Here is a 24,154-nt window from a genome sequence, read left to right on the forward strand (position 1 = left end):
AGGGAAATGCGGTTGTGGTTCTTTTCCTTAGGGCAATGGGACATGAGGCCCCTATGCACACAACACATTTATTTATGCCAATTTCAGAGTCGGGGTTCCTCCAAAGGAGCTACTGGGAATTGTAGTTTGCTGACGGCACAGATAATCTCTGTCTGAGATTTGTTTAGATTGTTGGCATCTCCCCACGAAACACTCCTTTGCAGAGGTCCCTGGGGAAAGGGATTCACGATTAAGCCAGCTTAACTGTGGCCTTGTTGCCATGTTTCACTGAACACGGGTTCAGATTGTGTCTATACATGGAGACGTGTTTGCTTGAAAGAGTGTACACTTGCTGATTTGTACAGCTTAACTGTTATGTAAAGAGGTACACAGATTGTACATAGCTACATGTCAAAAACTGTATGAAGAAGAAGAAGAAGAAGAAGAAGAAGAAGAAGAAGAAGAAGAAGAAGAACCACCTAATTCACCATCTCAAGGAAATTTGCACATAAGGTAATTAAAACAGTTACAAACACTAAAACAAAAAATAAATTTAAAACAAGGAGACACTCATGGTAAAAACCCATTTATCCTGCTGGAAAAGCCCTGGCTGCATTTTAAACCAGTAACGTGTACACAGCTTGAATGTACAGCTCAACTACCGTATTTGTGTGAACAGGCATACAGACTGCACACTCTTTAAATGTAATTTAAACATAGCTATTTCCTCATAGAAGTCAAATTCCCTGGTGCGTAATAAACGTGAAGTAAATGGAGTTTGGTTGAGTTCTTGTGCCGTCTTGTGTTTGTGGCCTTCCAGCTGTTGCTGGATGCTGTCTCCCATTGGTTCTTGCCAAGGTGGCCAGGAATTATGGGAGTTAGAGTCCAGTAACATCTGGAGGGCCACAAGCTCCCCATCTAGAAGATTGCTGAACCTCTTGGGCTTCCAGAAGTTTAAAGAACCAATAGGAAGCTAGAGGCTAGATTTAAGCTCCTGGATCCAAAGTGGTTCTGAAAGTGCTGCGGACCATCTTACTTTAATTTAACATTTCACACACACAAAAAAAAACCTCAACAATTTTTGTGTTCAGATTTTCACTTTTTGAAATATGGCAACCCTACTACAATATCCATATTGAGGCCCAGCACTAGCAACCTCAGACAGCACCATGGAAGGTTCATTCACTGACACTTGTTCTGCCTTCTTTTTTAAAAAACAGCAGCAGCAGCAACTCTTGCCAGCTCCCAGTGGCCGCCATCTTTGTTTTTGACAACATCCTGAAAGCCACCTGAACTTCCAGGGAACTGTGGAACTTCAAATTGTTACGCACAATTAATTGCATGTGACTGGAGCATGGGTCGGATCCAGTCTTCAGTTGGTTCTCATCCCACTTGCACAGTCAATTTCCATATGGCAGCCAATGGGGCAATGGATGCTCTACATTGGAAAGCTGCCTTTTCACATGTCCAAATCTATCATGCACCAAGGTACGTAAGGAAGACTGTTACATTCCCAAGGAAAGATGCCTGGGCTGTGTGCAACAAATTGGTACATATTTACGTGAATCTGCCCTAAGATGAGTCATCGGGGGAAGGCCCTCCCTGGGCTTTCAGCCATTCAGTTGTGGCAAACCAACCAATAATTTTATCAAGCTGCTCCTCTGGGCAACGCTTTGACAGATGGCAGCTGTGTTGCAATAGCTCTTTTGATGACCTAGAAAACGAGCACGCAATCGTTTTAATTGCAGTGTTAGCGTGTTGTTTTTAAAATAACATTGTTTCTTAATTGCAAGGGAGCTTGAATACCCTGCCCATTACCAGGCAATGGGCAAGATGTTCTGCAAGGTCAAAGCTAGAAATGGGACGCTCCAAAGGCATCTGTGTTTAGGTTAGATCCATAGCAGTGAGAAAGGTGAGGCCTGCAGGTAGTGCTTAGTTAGTCTGTATCCACATCATATATTTAAAGCACTGTTATATGCCTTTGAACAGTCATGGCTTCCCCCAGAGAGTTCTGCGAGCTGTGGTTAGTTAAGAGTTTTGTGAGTCATTAGGAGACCTCTTATTCCTCTCCCAGCACTGCAATTCCCAGAGTTCCCTGTGAAGAGGGTTTGATTGTTAAACTACTGTAGGAACGGGAGCTCTGTGAAGGGGACAGATACGGCTGCCATATGTCTGGAATATCTGGAACGGTGAAATTAGCATCCAGGGGGGGAAATCTTAACAAGTTTGTGGTTGATTCCCCACCCCCACCCCCAAAAGCTCAGTTTTTGTGTCTGGATTTTTACTTCTTGAAATATGGCAAATATGGCAACCCTAGGAACATGGGCTGTCACCACAACTCTCAGCACCCTAAACAAACTTTGTTTCTGTTGGGGAGAAGGATTAAGGGGTAGTTTGTGCTCTGGCTTATGCACAAAGCGGGGATGGGAGGTGGGTTCCTCAGGATATGTGTCACATTTTGGATTTGGGTGATTTTATACCTCAGTACCACTGTGCAACCAGAGCTCCCCCCCCCCCCCGCCCCCTCGACCGGCATTTTATCGCAGGTGTACTTTGCAACATGCTTTTGACCCAAGAAAAGTGCCTTAGTGGTAGGTTCATTCTCCTTTATTAGATATTTCGCAATGCTTCCCCAATTCTACTACATGATTGCTCCTCGGAGGGACCACAGTGCAACGAAAATTGGTACAAAAATAAACCAGAACATTGGTGATATAAATAGTTAAGTGGTTTCACCAGGTAGTTACAGGATATGCACTGATTGGAAAGGAAGCTGTGTGATCGCCCTAGAACTTTTGCATGTACAAACGGTACTGAAAGCAAGATCATGTCAGACTGCCCTGGTAGTATCCTGAGCACAAGCCATCATGAATGCAGAATAAAAAATCATTTTAAAGCCGCCCCCCCCCCAAGTGGAATATGAATGCTCCTCTCCATTTGCTGTATTTTGCAATTAGCCTTCACAATGCCTAGATGGGACTGAATTGACCCTGGAGCTCAGAGTCACCTTCCTGAGCTTGGAGGAGCCCTGAGTTTTGCTTGTGACCGACTGAGCTTTGCTCTGTGTATCTGGAATATATATATAATTGTAAAACAAAACAAAACATCCCATTGTAGATTTCCTAATAAATATAGTGTGTGTCAATGTGTGCTTGCAGTTGCCCGTCGCTGCGCATTATTGGCACAGCTGAGTGAACTGTACAAACCTCACTAGCAGCATATGAAAACAAACAGACCTACCAATATGTTATGGGTTAACTGCTCTACTTGTGTATCCTGTTGGTTATGTGGAATATATACTTCTCTAACTACATGTTAATATGGCACCCCACCTCCCGAATCAGTCCAGGAGGAGTTCCCAGCTCAGCCTGAATATAAGCAAGACTCTTCTTTCAGCCAAGGGTCTTGTAGGGTATATGAAACACACGGAGCCTCATCCCATTTTTCCTACCAGGAGGGAGCAAGATGCCATTTGTTTTATTCATTTGTGCATATTCTCTCACACACCCATGCATACTTTCATGCAAAACCCAAGCATTCCAAATTTTATTCTGGATTACACTTCTCCTTTAAACCCTGTGTGGGTTCGAATGTTCTTTTACGAAAGGAAATGGCAGTAGATCAAGGGGTGGGAAGCTGTACTCCTTGATTCTAAAACCGGTGCTTTTTTCTGGGGGGACACAGGGGTACGTGTACCCCTAAACATTTTGTGAATCTAACAGAAGAAGAAACTATTTTTTTTAAAAAAAATAGTTTCTTCTCTAGCCCAGTGAATCATCAGTTCCATTGCTATGCCCAATGGTGGCCTCATTTCCTGTCACGGTGTTCCCTGAGCCTCAGACGGAAGTGAGTGTTTAATGTGTGAAGTAGGAGTTGGAATCTAGCACGGTGATTGGTCAGTTTCATTGTTACCACCTCCAATGGCAGCTTCATTTCTGTTCCCGGTGTCTCCTGAGTCTCAGACAGAACCTCATGCCAGTGTGGAAGTTACTGTGAGTTGACAGCTGTGTAATATGAGGTAATCCATGTTCTTTGTACTTTTGTCCATTTACTGTATTTATTTTCCCCTATTTGAACTATAAAATGGTGGTTTTCTTGAGTCAAAATGAGAGTACCAAAAGATTTTTTTTCAGAAAAAAGCATTGTCTAAAACAAATCAACAGACCTAACCCCAATCCCAGCCTCTGTGGGTTCAATGCAACAGGGCAGCCAACAGGAGAGTGAAACAGAAGAGGCCCAAGTTGGAGACAAGGCCCAAAGCCCCATTGTCAAGGCTGCCTTTCCCCCCTGCATTGAGCTCCGGATGCTTAGCATCACTGAACAATGAGGGTTCAGGGTTCTTGGTGGCAGTGTCTTCCACGCCTCGGCTCTCAGCTCCAGGTGCAGATGCCAGGTTCACGCCGGGTTGGCTTTGGGGCCTGGGCCGCTTGCATGGGATCTTCTTCTTGGGGCGTGGAGTGCCAGCTGCTGCTCCAGAAATGAGGACTGCTCCAGCAGGACTGCTGGTGGTAGCTGGTGCGTTGGCGGTGATCACAACAGGGGCACCTGCCTCCACCTTTCCTCCTGTGGTGGAGCCACTGGTGGCATGGCCTGGCTGGGGAGTGCTACCGTCAACGGTGACATGCTCGCCACTGGCATCTCCGTGATTGCCACCGACAGCAAAGGTTTCACTGCTAGTAGTAGCATGGCCAGTATGGTCCACATTGGTGTTTCCTGTGGTACCGGCAGCAGGAGAGTGAGCAGACCCATGTGGCCGGGTTTCACTTTCGTAGAACACACCTGAAGGGTGGGTGGCGGCCGAACCTTCACGGTTTGCCTCCTTACTAGCCATGAACTGCTGCCCGGTGCTGATGGCCTCTTCTTCTGCCTCACATTCTTCATACTCATCATCGTCATTGCTGGAAGCCACCACAACCATGTTGCCGGCGCTTGTTTCTGAGGAGGAAGAGGAGGTGGTGGTAGCAGTGGCAGAAGTGGCATTCTTCTTGGGGACTACGACGGGCACCAGCACAACAACACTGCCATGATTGCCAGAAGAGGTGGCGTTGGTGCCAGCGTTGCTCTCGTCCAAGTTTGTGGCAGCTGAGGAACTGCCTGCTGCCATGTCCTCAGAGTCTGCGGTGCCCGCAGGGGAGACGGTGTGGCCCTCTGTGTGATCACCAACGATATTCTCATTGACAACGTGTTCGCCTGCAGTCGTTGAGTGGTTACGGTCGCCTTCATTGACCAAAGACTCACTCCCTTCCTTCTCATTGACCTTGTAGGCCGTCTCATTATCAACATGGCTCCCAGGAGACAGGTCTGCACCAGCGGGGACGTGGGCAACCGCAACGCTGTCTTCATCCTCATCATCATAGATGCAGTCAGGATTTGGTGCAGTGCCAGATGGCGTGGGGGTGGCGCACTCTGCCACCGTTGTGGTGTCAGCGCTGTCCGCAGAGACTATGCGCTGCGTCACCACGCCATCCACGATGCGGTCATTGCAGAGGTTGCCTTGGCAACACATGACATCGGCGTTGTCCAGCTCTTGTACCAAAGCCAGGAGAGAGCTCTGGCACATGGCTGGGGAGGCGCAGCCTTTGAAGGTCACTAGGCCCAAATCCCTACCAGCTGCAGGTGAAGAAAAGAAAAGGGAACAGAGACAATTAGTCAAAAGGGTTTATTGCTCCCTACAAGGCTGTTGTGGTTACTCTCCCCCGGTGAGTGTGAACTGCAGCCCTTGTCGCACACCTTAAATCTCATATGACGTGTGGCTGGAAAACGATTTGGAGAGCTCCTACAATTTCTTTTAGAGTGACTTAACCTTTGCAGGTGGGTTTTGGTGCCCAGTGCATGCGACAGAACTTGCACACTAATCTCCTGAAACTAAAGCACCTCATTCTTTTGGTGTACCTAAACATTTAGCTCTGCAGCACATCGAACAACTCAGAGTTTTTCTTCTGCACCTTCTCCAGAGTGGCCCTAAGGGCCAATCCTCAGTGTCTGACTCACCCCCCCCCTTGCACTTTTTTGGACTGTAGTCAATGCAAAGGGTTGAAAAGACTTCTTCCCAGTGACTAAAAAATTCCCATTTTATGCTGGTTGGGCAGCTCTCAGATGCTGGAGACAGGGACCCTAACACAGAAAGAGTAACAAGTCTTCAACCCCCACCCGACCTCAGACTACTACACCTTTGGATACGAGAAGGGGGGGGGCGAGTGTCCTGCCCACTTTTGACTCTGGTTTTGCTGTTTCCGGAAGGAAACAAAAAAATGCTTGCCTCCTCTGCCTAACCAGAATGGCACCGGAAACTTAAGTGTAGGGAGTCTTGCAGATCAACACTCACCTTTACGGCTGTTGCCAACCCCCTCCAAGCACATGTTGTGGATGCCTGTGCATTGCACCTTGGAGATTGATTTTTTGGAGCACCCGGACCCAGAGCCGTTGTCATCCACACAGCTATAGCATTCTAGCCCGTTCGTTGCCTGGCTTTGGACATGAAGATCTGAAAGGAGAGAGAAAAGTGAAAGAAACAGCCATGAGGCATGCCTGCGTCGTAACAACCAGGAATCCTCCTGCCATTTGCACAAGCAGCAGGTTGTGGACTGGACTCGCTTCCAGCTACAAGGAGTGCATGTTATTTCCTTGCTGCAAGAGTGGACCTGGATGCCTATTTTCTACCAGACCAAGTTATTGCGTCAATTCACAAAGCCCTAAGCAATGGGCACAGAGTACCCAAAAGACTGCCTGATTCCTTTGTCAGTTTGCATTTCTTAGTGCAGAAGAAATCTTTCCTATTCTGATTAATTCAAGAGGGTTCCGGAAGCTTCTCTGTGTGGAAAAAAAAACAAGCAGAAGGTTCATGATGTTTAGGTTATTCCTTCAGAGAAGCTGAGTACAGCTGGCTTAAACTGGTTCTGTTATCTCTTCTTCAAGGTCATGCTGACTATAAAAGAAGGATCCTGGGTTTTACTTTCTCTATCTCTCTTCCTTCTGGTGTGGTGTTCTGTATATGGTGTTACGATTTAGACCTATTATAAGTTATTGTAAGTTTAAGTTAAGTCTGCTGCAAGTGGACACTGCCAATCATGAATGTATTAGATTTGTGACCATTATGCTCATTTGCTTTCAGTAGCAGTAAAGCTCTGCTGGATGAAATACAGTTGCCTCTGGTCTATTTTTTGGGAATCCTGCAACGTGTTTAAGTTTTTAGTCTGCTAACTATACATTGGAGTTCTGCTCTGGATCAATACTGAGTAGAATTCAATGAGTAGAATTTATGCTGAGGATCACCAAGATCCTCTAATGGAGCAGGCATGCTGCTGTGGTTTGGCTGACCTTTGCCAGTGACCAAGACTTCTGTCTTCACCAATAGAAGCCCAGCAGGAGCCACCCTTGCCTTCTCTGCCTGCCATGGTCCTGACAGAAATCACCAATGGATGTTCTGCCTTGTTTGGCCCAAAGAGACAATACATTCAAGGCTAGCTATACAAAAAACAACAAGACCAAGGTCACCTGTAGAATATACCAGTGTCCTAAGCATTTGACTGCATCCCTCATCTGTAGTCCTCTAGAAGTTGCTAGCAGCAAGATTGTTTATGTATGCAACAACAGCAGCAAGAATTTTATTAGCACAAGTATGGGAAAAAAGAGAAAACGCCAGCAAAGGAAGAATGGCAAACCAAGCTTATGGACTACGCGAAACTGGCTAAGCTGACAGAGAGGATACAGGAGAGAGAGAACACTGATTTCAAAAAAGAGTGGGAACCATTTATAAACTATATAAAAAGATAGTATAAAGTTTTGACTAAACTTTCACAACTGGTCAAACCAGCAGGGTATAGAAATTGTTGAATAAATCAGTACAGAAATACGGGGGAAGCCAAAGGGGGGGGGGAGAGAAATATGGATATATAAATTGTTTAATTAAGATTTGTGGAAAATTTGTTGTTATAATTTGAAAATTCAATTAATATTTTTTTTTAAAAAAATAGAAGTTGCTAGGCTACAACTCCCATCAGCCCTGAGCGTAGACCAGGTAGCCTGGAAGAAAAGGGGGCTAGAGGAAAGGACTTGCTCGTTCTCTCCTAACACTGGAACTCATGGACATACAAAGGAACTGAAAACTGGAAGATTCAGAACAGGGAAAAGAAGGTTACTTCTTCATCCAGCGCATAGTTAAACTATGGAACTTGGTCCACCAAGAAGCAGTGATGGCCACCAAGTTGGATAGGTCTAAAAGAGGTCTTTGTCCATGGAGTTTTCTTGGCAGGGATACTGGAGTGGCTTGCCGGTTCCTGCTCCAGGTGAGAGCTGGACCATAAAGAAGGCTGATTGCCGAAGAATTGATGCTTTTTAATTATGGTGCTGGAGGAGACTCTTAAGAGTCCATGGACTGCAAGAAGATCAAACCTATGCATTCTGAAGGAAATCAGCCCTGAGTGCTCACTGGAAGGACAGATCCTGAAGCTGAGGCTCCAATACTTTGGCCACCTCATGAGAAGAGAAGACTCCCTGGAAAAGACCCTGATGTTGGGAAAGATGGAGGGCACAAGGAGAAGGGGACAACAGAGGATGAGAAGGTTGGACAGTGTTCTCAAAGCTACCAACAGGAGTTTGACCAAACTGTGGGAAGCAGTGGAAGACAGGAGTGCCTGGCATGCTCTGGTCTATGGGGTCATGAAGAGTCGGACATGACTAAATGACTAAACAACAACAACACAACAAAAAAAGACTGGGGAAATTCATGGAGGAAAAGGAAATCAATGACGACTAGCTATGATGGCTGTGCTCTACCAAGAACATTGGGAGGACACAAGGCCACACCACCACTGTTGCAGATGTATGAGATAAGGACTGAGGGTGGCTTAGCATGCTGGGGAATCCACTGTCACAAGAAAACAAATTGATCCTATACCGTACAATTCTATATCTGATGCCCGGCTATCAAGTTTAGTAGTTACCTGGGTTGAAGGTATTGCAGAGGGCTGTTGAGCAGCAGCTGGCATGGATGGTACGGTCTGCAGAGTGGAAGCTCAAGGTCTCCTGGCACCGTGGGAGGTTGGTGCAGCCCTTCATCTTCATGTTGTCATACAGACCTGCAGGCATAATTGACAGCGAAAGACATAAGACACTGCAGAACCCATCATGGAGGAGGGGAAGTCTATCAGTGGCTGATGGTCATGGTGGCTATGTTCTGCAGTAATGCTTCTGAACAGCAGTTGCTGGAAACATCAGGAGGGGACATGCCCCCTTGTGGTTGAGTCCTGCTTGCAAGCTTCCCACAGGCCTCTGGTTGGCCACGGTGATCCAGCAGACTCTTATCCCCAGTTCTGATTTGCCAGGTTTCTCCCCTTTGTGTCTCCTCCCACATCTCCACGGGTCCCTCCCATCATCACCTCCCTCTTCCAAAAAACACCTCACCTCTCTCCCTCCCCCACACATCCTGCACTGCCTACCGCCCCCCCCCCAACTCACCCAGTTTTCCGGTGACGGCAAGATCCAAACACTGGTCCTGATCCCCAGCACAGCTGATCTGAGTGCGAGAAGCTTCGGGGCACCAGGCTCCTTGGGTGGCACAGCTGTGGCAGCGCATGTGATTGACAGGGGCAGGATGGGAGACTGGGGGGAGACAGGAGGTGGGGGTTAGCATGTGCTTAGGGAGGGAGAACACAGTGAGATGGCAAAGGAGGGCAGGGGGGGTGGCATCCTATGGACAATCAGCAAAGGAACCTGGGAGTGTTTTTTATTTAAAAAAACGACTTTCTTTATTTCATTTAAATCCTACGTTTCCTCCAAGGAGCTCAAGGCAGTTAATGAACTGAACAGAGTGAAAGGTTATGAGTCACGGGGGCGCAGAGATTGTGTGAATGAATTTAAGTGCTTAGTTTATATTTTCAGTTGCTATTTTGTGAATGTTTTTAATATTTAGAGATTCTAAATGCCTCATTGATTTGTTAATCACATGACTTGCCGTAATTGTGAGGTATAGCTTATTTTTTTAGTTGATGTTTTAAGGTTTTTTTATAGATTGCAACTGTTTTATTGATAATTCGTTAATTGTTTTATATGATGTATGCTGTATTCGCGATGTAATATTATGATTTATTATGTTACGGTTATTTATTGATTGTATGCCACTTTGAGATTCATTTGAATGAAAAGCGGAATAGAAATACAATCCATCAATCAATCAATCCCCATTCTATCCTCACAACAACCGTGAGAGGTAGGCCAGGCTGAGAGTGAGTTGATTGGCCCAAGGTGAGCTTCATAGCTGAGTGTGGTGTCAAATCCTGACCAAGGTCCTGGTCCAACATGCTAACCACTTTGCAGGCAAGGCAAGGAATGCAAACTTCACCCTTGTCATATTTATTCATTGCATTCATACAATAGAACAAGTTCCTACACACCTCAGGTGAAAATGGGTAACAATGGTAGACCTCTAGGTAACTCTCTCTTGGAAATTTCACGTATTGTCTCAATACGCTTTCAGCCTCCCTCAAAATCCAACCTCCCCCCCCCCCCAAAAAAAAATTCAACCTGGTTTCATTTTGGGTGCCGGCAGCCATGCGACTCACCAAAGTAGGTCTCATTGTTACAGCCATCCTCAGCACAGTAGCGTGCCTGGTACGAAAGAGACATGAGGTGAGAGTTGAGGGAGATGGATTCGTGGGGAAACAGCTGGGGGGCACAGCCTTTCCTCACCGACTGGAATTCCAGGAAGCCTGGACAGGGAAAGAAATAATGTTGTAGTTAACGCAGCATCTCACAAACTGGAACCCGAGCCCAGTTTTCCTTTTGCTGTATGAAACCCAGAGGTACCTTTCATTTCATTCCCACACTACTATATATTAGGGCAAATCAAGCAGGGGAACTCTCAGAAGTGTCTCTTTGTGAGTCAGGCTGGGCCGAGAAGGGCCCTGCCTTAAGCCTGCTATGGTCACACTCCGAGAAAGGTCTACTTGACCTGACCATTGGGCATCACTACCACCTCCACCTCTGCTGACCCACTTCTGCTGCCCATTGACACTTCTGCAAACCATGGATTTTCCCCAAGCTTACCGATAGCTTGCTCTTGTTTCTCATTGCCTCTTTTCACTACAATCCTGTTGGGGGCCCATGAACTACAGACCCCAAATTTGGGGTCCTTTGCAAACTTGTGCCAAAGTTTTGCAGGGTTTTGGGGGGGCAGCAAACCCCCCACATTTTGTAGCACCCCACAAACTGAGTAATTGATATGTCAAGCATGGGGTTCCTACTTAGCATTAACTACGAACCCCAAAGTTTGGGATTCCTGTTGGCACTCACAACTTGAGTTTTCTATTGCAAGGAGACACACACACACACACACATGCTCAGCTCCCATAACAATTGGCAGGCTTCAGGATAGGTTAGTTAGTATTGTTTTCTCATGCCCCAACCTCAAATTTTCCCAGAAAGCATGGTGATGGCATGGTGATAAAAGCAAGACCTGAAACCTCAGATTTCTTCTACTATGCCCTCTAACAGCAACATTCTGCCCACCCCAACACCAGACTTTTTATTGTTGATCACCAAGCCCAATATGAGGAAGAGTTCTGTGAAGCTCGAAAGCTAGCTCACTGGTTTGTGACTTTATTTAGCCCCGATCACGACATTAGAACGCTGTTCTAATCTGCTTGTTTTTAGAACGAACGTGTTTTTTTGTGTATGGATGACCCACAGTCCTTACAAAACAAACAAGAAGTACGCATGACCACCGCTAAAAATGATGCTTACCGACATAAGCCTTTCGGACAGATGTTGAGCAGCTGGCTGAAGGATCTTCGCACGTCACGTTCTCTCCTAAGCAATCGTACTCACCGTGACACGTGTTGCATTGCAAAGAAAAGGCTGGAAGAGGACGGAGAGAAATTGGTCAGGTCTAAGGCTGCTTCTTCCACTCCGCCCTTTAGCATCTGCGCAACAGGCAGATATTCACCAGGTGTGCTTTCCCCCCAATATGGGGAGGCTTTGGGCTCATCCATACTTTTGTTTGACTTTTACTTTGATGCATACTGATAAATTCCCCCAGATCCAGAATTGTAGAGTTGAAAGGGACCACGAGGGTCATCTAGTCCAACCCCCTGCAATGCAGGAATCTTTTGTCGAATGTGGGGCTTGAACCCACGACCCGGAGATTAAGAGTCTCATGTTTGTGGGTCGAAGCCTTTGCGAGGGAAAACTGTGCCTGTTGGATGCCATCTGCTGGCTGCTCAGCTGTGGAACTGAGTTACGCAACGAGGAGCACGTTGGGAATATGTCATGCAGGCTCATCAGATTTTAATCTTTCTCATTGCACACCACGAGTATCACTTCCACAGTTCTTTGCATAATGGATTTCGCTTGCATCACGTGCAGTTTAAAATAAATAAGCAAGAGTCGGCAAGTGCAAAGTGCTGATCTCTCCAAGATTTTTATTCCGGGACTGATATTGCAGGGTGTGTGTCGGTCAACAACAGGCATTGTAATCCTTAGCTGGCACCCAATGAACATCAAATAACTGCATTGAACCTCTGTGGAATGCCTTTGTGGAATGGTCTGAAAAGTGACAAGAAAATGCTATCCCAGAAAGCATGGGATAACCATCCCACTTTATGTAACCTCCCCACGATCAAATCAGAATGAATGCTGAAATAATAATAATAATAATAATAATAATAATAATAATAATAATAATAATTTATTTGTACCCCGCCCATCTGGCTGGGTTTCCCCAGCCACTCTGGGCGGCTTCCAACAAAGATGAAAGATACACTAAAATGTCACATATTAAAAACTTCCCTGAACAGGGCTGCCTTCAGGTGTCTTCTAAATGTCAGGTAGATGTTTATCGCTTTGACATCTGATGGGAGGGCGTTCCACAGGGCAGGTGCCACTACCAAGAAGGCCCTCTGCCTGGTTCCCTGTAACTTGGCCTCTCGCAGTGAGGGAACCGCCAGAAGGCCCTCAGAGCTGGACCTCAGTGTCTGGGCAGAACGATGGGGGTGGAGACGCTCCTTCAGATATACTGGACCGAGGCCGTTTAGGGCTTTAAAGGTCAGCACCAACACTTTGAACTGTGCTCGGAAACGTACTGGGAGCCAATGTAGGTCTTTCAAGACCGGTGTTATATGGTCTCGGCGGCCGCTCCCAGTCACCAGTCTAGCTGCCGCATTCTGGATTAGTTGTAGTTTCCGGATCACCTTCAAAGGTAGCCCCACGTAGAGCGCATTGCAGTAGTCCAAGCGGGAGATAACCAGAGCATGTACCACTCTGGCGAGACAGTCTGCAGGCAGATAGGGTCTCAGCCTACGTACCAGATGGAGCTGGCAAACAGCTGCCCTGTATACAGATTTGACCTGTGCCTCCATGGACAGCTGTGAGTCCAAAATGACTCCCAGGCTGCGCACCTGGTCCTTCAGGGGCACAGTTACCCCATTCAGGACTAGGGAATCCTCCACACCTGCTCGCCTCCTGTCCCCCCAAAACAATACTTCTGTCTTGTCAGGATTCAACCTCAATCTGTTAGCCGCCATCCATCCTCCAACCGCTTCCAGACACTCACACAGGACCTTCACCGCCTTCACTGGTTCTGATTTAAAGGAGAGGTAGAGCTGGGTATCATCCGCATACTGATGAACACCCAGCCCAAACCTCCTGATGATCTCTCCCAGTGGCTGCATGTAAATGTTGAAAAGCATGGGGGAGAGGACAGAACCCTGAGGCACCCCACAAGTGAGAGCCCAGGGGTCTGAACACTCATCCCCCACCACCACTTTCTGAACACGGCACAGGAGGAAGGAGCGGAACCACTGTATGACAGTGCCCCCAGCTCCCAGCCCCTCAAGACGGTCCAGAAGGATGTTATGGTCGATGGTATCAAATGTCGCTGAGAGATCCAGCAGAACTAGGAAACAGCTCTCACCTTTGTCCCTAGCCCGCCGGAGATCATCAACCAGTGCGACCAAGGCAGTTTCAGTCCCCTGATGAGGCCTGAATCCCGACTGGAAGGGATCCAAATGGTCCGCTTCTTCCAGGCGTTCCTGGAGTTGTTCAGCAACCACTCGCTCAATCACCTTGCCCAAGAATGGAAGATTTGAGACTGGGCGATAATTGGCCATCGTGGCCGCATCTAAAGATGGTTTTTTAAGAAGTGGTTTAATAACCGCCTCTTTCAGCGGGTCATGGAGGGAAGCATTCACCACCCCACGAAGCCCATCGCCCAGTCCTTCCCGGCTAGCTTTTATAAGCCAGGATGGGCAAGGATCCAGGAGACAGGTGGTTGGCTTCACTCGTCCAAGCAGCCTGTCCACATCCTCGGAGGTAACAGATTGGAATTGATCCCACACAACTTGACTAGACAGGACTCTAGCACTCTCCCGCCCTGGCCCTGCTCTCCCTGGAGTCTACTTCTTCCCGAATCTGAGCGATTTTATCTGCAAAAAACTTTGCAAAATCATTGCAGGAGATCATGTGGCCCGTACTGGGCCCCGATGTCGCAGGTGGTTCCGCTAAATTGTGAACCACCTGAAAAAGTCTCCTGCTGCTGTTTTCTGCAGATGCAATAGAGGAGGCGAAGAAAGTCTTCTTCGCCGTCGCTATCGCCACTTGGTAGGCTCGACGTTGAGCTCTAACCTGTGTCCGGTCAGATTCGGAATGAGTTATCCGCCACCGGCGCTCTAGCCGTCTCAACGATTGTTTCATTGCCCTAAGATCCTTGGAAAACCACGGGCTCTCCGGGCTCCATGCAATCGGAGAGGGCGCTTCGGAGCCAAACAGTCAATAGTCCTGGTTAACTCCACATTCCAGCGGGCCACCAGGGAATCGGCTGAAAGGCCATCAACATGGGATAGAGCATCCCCTACCACTCTCTGGAAACCATTTGGATCCATTAAGTGGCGGGGGCAGACCATCCGAATCGGTCCCACCTCCCTGCAGAGGGGATGGGTCGCAGAGAAGTCCAGTTGCACCAGGAAGTGATCTGACCATGGCACTTTTCATTTCACTTTTACTTAGTGTCAGATCACCAACATCCATAGAGGTAAACACCAGGTCCAAGGCATGTCCGCGGCTATGGGTTGGACCAGACTTATTCAGGGACAGCCCCATGGAGGCCATGCTTTCCACGAAGTCCCGAGCGGCCCCTTGTAAGGTCGTGTCGGCATGGATGTTAAAATCCCCTAAGGCAACCAAGCTAGGTGTCTCCAGGAGAACATCCGCCACAACCTGAAGCAGCTCGGGAAGGGAATCCTTGGTGCAGCGGGGAGGTCAGTACACCAAAAGGAATCCTGTACTGCCCCTATTGCCCAACTTCCAGAACATGCACTCGGAAAACTGGGTCTTCCCAATAGGACGCCTGGTGCAAACTAATGACTTCCTAAAAATCACTGCAACCCCCCCTCCCCGCCCACATGACCTGGGTTGCTGTGCGTAAGAGAAACCTGGTGGACAAGCAGCGGCAAGGACAGCCCCATCTGCTTCATCCAACCAAGTCTCTGTTACACATGCCAGGTTAAGTCCTCCATCCATGATCAAGTCATGGATGGCAGTGGTCTTATGAATCATTGACCTGGCATTGCACAGCAACACTTTCAGGTCATGTGGGTATCCCTTGCTGATTCTAGTATCCATCCGGTCAGGACCAGACCCGGAGGCAGGGATAGTCCTTAGACAATGACTAAACCTGCCTCCTCTGTAATGACATGGTCTGGTCTTAGCGTAACTCCTCCTCCTACCTGTGATCACTGAGATCAGTTGTCCCAGTGCATTCCCCCCTGTGGAACATGCCCCAGCCATTTTGTTGGCTGGGACCTACTCCCCGGCAGCCCTGACCCCTCCCCTTAAGAACAAAATAACACCTTTTAAAAAAACAAATAAAACAATACAAACAAAAAACAATAAAAATTACAAAAACATAAAATCAAACAAATTCCCAGGCCCAATAAACATCTATCCCACACCCCCACATACAAAAAAATTCAAAAGAAATTTTTTAAAACATTTTAAAAGTTTTAGTTGGCAGTTGTCTAGGTTCTACATAAAATGGCATCTCCTCCATGGAATCCTGGGAGCTGCAGTTTCTTACAGGTGCTGAAAGCTCTTAGGAGACCCCAGGGTTGCAGTCCCCTGGGAAGAAGTGTTTATTGTTAAACTGTTCTGGGAATTGTAGTTCTGGGGGTGGAATAAAGGTCTCTAACAACTCTCAGCACCAGTGCTATTTTTCTAGAAAAAGAGGTGCCGGAGCTCAGCATGAACCCTTGTTCCCATATAATAGCAATGGCAGTTCCAGTGAGTTCCGGCTGGGGGAAAAAGCCCTGCTCGGCACACTTAACAAACTACAGTTCTCAGGATTATTTGGCGGAAGCCAGGACTGTTTAAAGTCATTGGTTGTGTGCATGAGTCCCCCAGTTCAGTAGGACTTACTTCAGAATAAACACCCAGTGCAGGAAGATATTAAAGAGAAATTAATCCCCACATAGTGAACCTTTAACATGCAGCTTTGGAAATTTTGGGAGCAGAAACATGGCAAAGGCAGGCTCCCCCTTCCTTCTCAATTAGAGAGGGCGGGCATGGAGAAAAGGGGGGGGCACTCAAGATACTTGAAGCAACACACACACACCATCCCTGACCATTAGCCATGCCAGCTGAGGCTGATGGGAGTTTTGGTCCAACAACATCTGGAAGACACCAGGTTCCTTGTTTCTGCTATAGTGGCTCCTCCCATGAGGACTAGAAACTTCGTCTCCTTTTTGTTGTTGTTGTTGTTTCAAAGATTAGGCTCCAATTTTCAAAGACAACAACAACAAGAACAAAAGAGAATAAGTTTCTGGAACACATGTTTATGGGATGCATGGAACCGCACCCCACATAATTATTCTGGTCTCCAGAATTCCTGGACCAGAGAACCCAGGAAGCCAGAGGATCACGTTGTTTGCTAATTGTCCTCTTTCCGTCATAAGGTGTTTTGTAAAATCCCTGTCCGTGGAGGAGGAGGAGGCACCTTCTGGGTGTTTATGTCAAATTTGGGACAAGTCATTCTCAGGGTGGGACTTCCCCACGCTGCCTCCCAGTCCTCTCTCTCTCCCTCCCTCCCTCTCCTTGCTACAAAAGCTACAGAAACATTAAGGTGGATTTGGGGAAGGAACTGTGGGGAGTGAGAGGGAGGAAGTGAAGATTGCCCAGACTGAAAGATGGGGGGGGGGGGAGGAAAGCTCCCAGGCAAGAACTAGGAAGGTCTGCCATTTTCTGTGCAGTGGCTAGGATTAAGCCCTGTCTTTGGCTAGAGAAAATATAAGGTAATTGTGCACTGGTTTGTTTGTTTGTTTTTTTTTTTTTTTTTGCATTTTAGTTACCTGGTTGCTGATTTTTGCCTCCCTTGTTTTTGATGCTGTTGCTGTTACAATCATCTGTATTTTATTACGTATTTATTATAACACTATAATAATAGTCCTGCATAGGACTAGATGTCCCTTGGGATCTTTCCAATTCTACAGATCAGAGAATCACAACATTATAGAGTTGGAACGATCCTGACAATCGTCTAGTCCAACCTGAATATGCAGCTGTCCCATACGGGGATCAAACCTGCAACCTTGGCGTTCTCAGCACCATGTTCTAACCAACTGAGCTATCCCATGATTCTAACTCTTTCAGTATTTATGAGGTATAGGTATTACGTTGCGTGTTGACATTTGGGTTCTGTGTTGCAAACTGCCCTGTGGTCCTCAGACAAAGGGGGTCTAAAAATTTAGTTAATTAATAAGCTGCCTTAGACTGAGACAGACCTTAGGGTCCATCTTGCTCAGTATTGTCTACACTGAGTGACAGCTGCTCTCCAGGATTTCAGCTCTCCAGCTCTACCTGGAAATGCTGGGAATTGAACTTTGGACCTCCTGCATGCAAAAAGATGCTCTGACCCCGTGCTGTGGTTTTTCTCCTGTAAAGGCTGGTCCTCAATAGCACAATTAAAGAACTTTGAACTTTGCTGGAGAAGCAGGTCAGTCTCAATGCAAGAAGCCTCATTTCATGATTTAGCTTGTCCACCTCATTGCTGCAGCAGCCTGGAGTGAACTGCATCTCTTTAGCCTTGGTTCACTTAGTTAGGGTTGCCAGCAGACTGGAAAAGCAACAAAGCAGTGAGGTCATAGCTCCTTAAGGGAGATTTGAATTGCAGCAATCCACGTCTGCACTAGCTACATTTCAAGCACTATTATACCACTTAAAACAGTCCTGTCTTCCCCTGCAAAACCCTGGGAGCTGTAGTTTGTGTCCAAAGTGCTGAGAGCTGTTAGGCAGCCCATATTCCCTTCATGGAGCTACCGTTCCCAGAGTGGTTTAACCATCCATCCCGCTTCCCAGGTAACTCTAGGAATTTAAATGCATTTAAGTGTGGATGATGCCAAACTCTACTTGGCTAGAACTAAACAATATCAAGGGGCAATTGCTGTAGATCCAACCGCTGTTACAGGAGCAGCTACCATGGAGGGAATATTTTGGGCATCTCTGCATTACAGACTTACAGGACAATCCCATGCATCACTGAAATGTCTTATAGCAGGAAAAACATACTGAATGTAAAATTTAAGATGACGTCAAAAGGATAAAAGAGCAGGACTGACGAAAAAGCGCTCGTGATCCTGCAATATCAAACCTGCCCCCAGAGATGGATGAACCATTAAGCAAAATGAGCATGTGCTAGAGTATCAAGGGGCACCACAGAAATTTTCCACTGTTAGTTTTTCCATGGACCCGCAACTCTGCTTTTCAGTTTACAAATTCTGAGACAAAATTCATCTCTATTAATTAAAGCACAAAATTTGGCTGTAAACTGGTAAATAAATTGTTCGTATCATGGAATAAAGTAGAAGTATACGAAAACAAACATTATTTTCCATCTTTCCGTAGGTTTCCTTTTGAGAAATAAAAAAATATTTTACGGTTTGTTATTGTTTATGTTTTAAATCAGATATATATGGGGGCAACCGAAACCTTTAAAGTGCCTGGGGCCTCTAAAGGTCTTAATCCGGCCTTGCCTGCACCACTGAAAGCTGAACTAATTATAAAAATTAATAATAATAACAACAATAGTATTTCCTATCAATCCATCTTTAGTTTACCTTGGTAGAAGAGAGCAGGTAGCAGCAAAATTGCCCAAGTCTTGGCCATCTTGAAACAGCTCTAAGCTCCTTGCTGTGTCCTGAGCCCCTGTCTCTGACCTGCTGCCTGGCACTGCCTTTAATAACCTCCTAAATACTCCCACCCAATCCTGCCCTTCCGTAAGGACCAGCCCCAAACAAAGGTGCCACTTTGAACTCCCAATTGGTCCCAGGCTGGGCTCTGCTGCTTTCACAATGGCTGGGAGGGGACAGTGAACATGAGGGTTGCCAGGCACGTGAGCAAAAAGCGTGGCACCAGAGGACACGTTGGACCGGACCCACCTGGTATCAAGGTGAGTCACAGGCCAGGATTTCAGGAGGAGATGTTTGGAGCATCCCAAAGGATGGATGGGAAGGCGGGGATGTGTCAGGCTTCAGGAATCCAGCCAGTCGGGTTGGGATGGGAGGGAAAGCTGGAGGAAAGGATACAAAAAGCAACAGAGAGGGAGAAACTGAAGCAGGGAGAAAGAGAAAGGCAATCAGAACATAAGAAGAGACTGTTGGATCAGACCAGTGACCCACCTGGTTCAGTATCCTGTTCTCACATCAGCCAACCAGATACCTGGGGGGAAACCCACAAAACAAGACCCTAGCACTCTTCCCTCCTGTGGTTTCCAGCAGCTGGTATTCAAAAGCATTCCTGCCTCCGACTGCGGCTAGCAGCCATTGACAGCCCTTTCCTCCATGAATGTGTCCAGTCCTCTTTGAAAGCCATCCAAATTCATGGCCATCACCGCCTCTCCTGGGAGCAAGTTCCAAAGCTGAACTATGCACTGTGTGCTTCATTTTATCTGTCCTGAATCTATGAAGAGAAGCAATGAGAAGCAAGGCCCAGATTCTCCAGCATCATTCACCACTAGACAACAGTTTTCTTTTGAGGAAGAGCTATAACTCAGTAGTCTTGCAAGCAGGAGAGCCCAAATTAAATTCCCTGCATGTCCAAGTAGGGTGGGAAGAAGCTCCCTGTATGACACCCTGGAGAGGTGCTGTTGGCGAGTGTAGATGTTAATGAGCTGCATGGAGCAAAAATTTGACTCGGTATAAGGCAGATTTCTATGTCCCATGAGGGAGTCTAACTTCAGGCAACCAGGATGCTGTGTCTTGAAACACAATCAAGTGCATTGTGCAGTGGCTTCCCTCTGAATCTGCAGAACCTGCTGCCATTCAAGAAATGTAGCTCATCATCTCAAGGTATCTGAGCTCCAGAGATAAAAACTGAACTGCTCAAACACTGAGGTTGAACAGTTAGAATTATTACAGCTGTTGAGAAGATGAATGTCAAAATCTTGGGGCGTTGATTTACCTCTGGTGGGAATGTCCGAAAGAGGTTTTTGCAATCCTTTCCGATCTCTTCCACAGAGTTGTTGAAATAGAACTGGGATTAGTTTTGCTGATTTACAGGGTGCAATGAAGATGTCCCTTGTAAGAGTTTGATAAACCACCTTCTCGTGGCAGTGTCCACAGAGCTCTATTTACATTGGAAAGATCCATACGGATGTACTATCCACAAGTGGTATGATACTTTGGCATCCAACCAAGTCATCTCATTTGCGTAAGGACTTCCTGCTCCACAGCAGAACTTGCCCTCCTTATTTTCTCCTTGTGCCCCCCCTCAGATCTGCTCCAGAAGGTTGGGGTGACCCCAGAATAGATGGGGGTGCACAGAGGGAAGAGAGGGTGGGGAATCTTCCATTGCACAAGCAGAAGCCCTTGCAGGAATGAGATTACGTTTCTGGACACAACCCAGATTTCACCACTGCAATGAGATGTACTGGATTTCTATTTAAACTGTAGTAAGCATTTCTAAATGTGTAGCAGTCCATATATAAATTAGTCAATAGTGCAGATTTTAGACCAAGGTTTGGTTTGGTTTTCTTCCCTTTTTTTGGTGATTCCTCTCTCACTCGGGAATTTTGTATGGGCCACTCTTGGGGGGAGGGGAGATACTTTTGTAGCTCTCCAGTCCTTGTTTTTATCTGCCTGACAAAGCACTCCCAAATAGAAGAGGGAGAAACACTGATCTAAGCCAGCAAAGTTGGATCCTTTCCAGACAACCTCTTTGTTGAATATTTGTTCTAATTTGTTTCCACAGAGTTTGCGGGGAGCTTAGATGATGTGGGCTATCCATTGAACACCTATCCCAATTTATTTGTAGAGAAGTAAGATGGCATGGCCTCAAGCACACTTTAAATTGTATTCTCCCATCACCCTACTTACTACAAAAAAACCCCACACGTTTTTGGGTGGGGAACAGTAGGTTTGCTGCCCAAGGGCTCCAAATTAGCTTTAAATGTGCAACCAAAGTTTGCTGGGATGTGATTGAATCTCATCTGGATATAGTGACCTCATAGCAATGGCCTTAGAGGTCTGCTTGGATCCTGGTGTGGAGGTGGGAATTGGTCTCATCCCAGGCTCTCTTCCAAGTTCCTGGAAGGCTGTGTGGTCGAGTGGTTGGAAGTTGCAGTCATACAGACTCCTTCTCCCACCTCTGAGATTGGCCAGATCCTGACTCATTAATACAAGGAGGGTTGAGATGACTGAGCCTTCTCAGACTTCTCTTGCAAGAGAGGCATCTCTGGACCCAACACGAGTCTGTTCTCTGCTTGGATTGGGTGTGCCTGACTTTCCCAAGTTCTCTTCAATAAATAAGCCTGTCTTAGGATCCAAGGGAACACACAGATTGACTGTGGGGCAGTCCAGGACACATGGCAAGGAAGGTGAGCATCAAGCAAGGAGGAGGGAGGGGCAGCGAATGCTTTAGCAATGCAGATTGATAGGGCGGTGATGACTAAAGGATTGCAAGAAGAATAGCTTTGCCACTTTCCTGTCCCCAGCAGAAAGAAGTCCTGAACTTTTAACACTGGCAGGAATTCAACAGGGGAAGCTGTACTCCGTTTCTGCCCTTACCACGCTGGGAAATGCTTAACCTGTTGGATTTGTTGTTGTTGTTGTTGTTCATCTGCTTGCAATAAATGCGCAGTGACCTGCTAGGGGAAAGGAAAGGAAAAGAGAAAGGAGGTTGCGTGTAATAGGGATTAGAAGCATGCTCTCTGCCTGGCTTTTGAAGACCCCCTCAGGCAAGGGAATTGCTTTCTGCCATGGGCTTAGGAAAGCAAGCTGTGCCAGTTAGTGAATTATAGAGCTGGACGGGCGTTCATGGCCCATCCCTTGCTGAAAAGGCAAGGCCGTTTGTGCACTATCAGGTCTCCTACAAATCCACCTATTCACTCCTCTAGTTCAGGGATGGGCGGGAGGGAGAGCAGGTTTTCCTGGTAGATCTCTGGGTGATTTGCATGGGTTTCTGACTCTCAGTTGATTCTTACAGAGAAAACAAGAAACAGGCACCTTTCCCCCAAAGACTGCAAATCCAGAGTGAAGTCCCTAAGATGATTGGATGGTGCCTTGTACACCTCCTTTTGGCAACTTCTGCATCTGCCAGAGCCACACACCCCCATTCCTCTGCACCTCTCCCTCTGTCTCAGGCACCCATCCTTTTATTCGTAGGGGCAGCAGCCGTCCAGCCCCTCCTAGCTTTCTTCCAAGGTGGACAGGGGGAGCAATGACCACTCTTTAGCAGCAGCAGCAGCAGAGTCAACAAGGTTCTCTGTTTTAACCTCCTCCCTTCTGCCTTCTAGGAAGGACCAGGTGGGGTCCTCCAAGAGAGGCAGTCTAGGCAGCAAAGCTGTAGCTAGGTGATCTTGCGCCCCTGGCAGAACTGTCCAGATTACGCCCCCTAGCCACGGACAAATTAGCTCTTTGTTCCGCCTCTCCTCCAACCCCCAATTCAATTTTGCTTCGGCTGTCCCCTGGAAAGTTGTGTTGTGATTGGCTGAAACGTCATGAGTCTAAGTACGCAACGTGAAATAGTGTGTATTTTGAGTCTGTGAAATTTAAAGAAAAAAGGAATGTGGCAAGGGAAAAAATAGGGGGAAACAGGGCCCCCACATATCATATAAAGACCCTCTATTTAAAACCTTTTCTTATGAGGCAATAATTGGTATTTTTATTTATTATTAGGGCAACCCTGCCTGGAAGGCCTTGCTCTGAGGACCCCCTTGGTTCTTCCCAGAATGTGCAAATAATTCCATGCCACTCAAGTGAATGAGTCGTTTGCCTGCTCAAGAGCTGAAAACCCAAATAAAAAATTTCCAAATGCAGATTCAGAATGTGTGGCTTTCAATATGGAGTTTTGCCCAACAGCTGTATCAGAACTGCAGTGTTGCTCGACAACTGAAAGAGGAGTCAGGCACAGGAGTTGTCAGGAGTGCTCTGATGGTGTTTCCTGCTTGTCAGGGGGTTGGACTCGATGGCCCTTGTGGTCTCTTCCAACTCTATGATTCTATGATTCTATGAGTTTAAGATCAATCCTGAAGCATAAGAGTTGCGGCCGTCTCCATGATTTAAGAACAATCACACGTGGTGCAAACCGCTTGAGTGCCGTGTGGTAAAGACAGCAGCACTTATAATTTTCAGGTTGCAAAGAGACGCACAGCCTGGCATCGCCTATCGCTAATTGGGATTAAAATGCTCCTAAGTGGAGCTCAGGCATAGAATGAAGTGATCAAAGCAGCTAATAGGCATGCCACCTCCCTTGGAAAAGTATTGCATGGTTTCTGTAAAAGCTTATTCCAAATTCTCCAGCGCTGTTTATCACTTGCTGACTCACTTTGCCCCTGAGCTGCTTGCATTCCAGGGGCGCCATCCACCAAGCACATTAGATCATCCTTGCTCCAAAGCACAGGAGCTGCAGTTGTCCTGAAATGCCGCCCGTATGTCCCAAGATCGTTCCCTCTCTGGATATATTGCCCCAGATAGTTCTGCAAATAGATGGCCCACCATTCACAACCATTCAGAGGATGATCTGCCCCTTTTAGGCGCTTAGACCCATGCTTGCCTTGTCTCAAGCCTAGGTACGGATGAAAAATTTCTTTCTCATAATGCTAGAACTCATGGGCATCCAATGAATGTTGGAAGATTCGGGCCAGAAAAACGAAAGCCCTTCTTCATGTAGAGTGTAGTTAAGCTATGGAACTCATTGC

General features: G+C 46.9%; 1 protein-coding gene across 1 annotated transcript; it reads right to left on the reverse strand.

Moving 5' to 3' along the window:
* Positions 1-2,571: 2,571 nt before the first annotated feature.
* On the reverse strand, positions 2,572-19,225 carry LOC308484145 (uncharacterized protein). Its single transcript, XM_081018777.1, has 7 exons — positions 19,077-19,225; positions 11,719-11,832; positions 10,539-10,685; positions 9,436-9,579; positions 8,922-9,056; positions 6,305-6,463; positions 2,572-5,589 (listed from the first exon to the last, which is right to left on the reverse strand). Exons 1-7 carry the CDS (start codon positions 19,123-19,125, stop codon positions 4,172-4,174), a joined length of 2,166 nt encoding a protein of 721 aa, XP_080874903.1. The 5' UTR covers positions 19,126-19,225; the 3' UTR covers positions 2,572-4,171.
* Positions 19,226-24,154: the final 4,929 nt, after the last annotated feature.

Source organism: Podarcis pityusensis (assembly GCF_964106645.2).
Source record: "Podarcis pityusensis genome assembly, chromosome: 8".
Lineage (NCBI taxonomy): Eukaryota > Metazoa > Chordata > Lepidosauria > Squamata > Lacertidae > Podarcis > Podarcis pityusensis.

Coding starts and splice junctions, on each gene's coding strand:
- LOC308484145 (XM_081018777.1), bottom strand. CDS start 19,125: ATGGCCAAGACTTGGGCAATTTTGCTGCTACCTGCTCTCTTCTACCAA. Junction 9,580..10,538: donor TAACAATGAGACCTACTTTG/GTGAGTCGCATG, acceptor GTCTCCCCCCAG/TCTCCCATCCTGCCCCTGTC. Junction 6,464..8,921: donor CTGCAATACCTTCAACCCAG/GTAACTACTAAA, acceptor CTCTCCTTTCAG/ATCTTCATGTCCAAAGCCAG.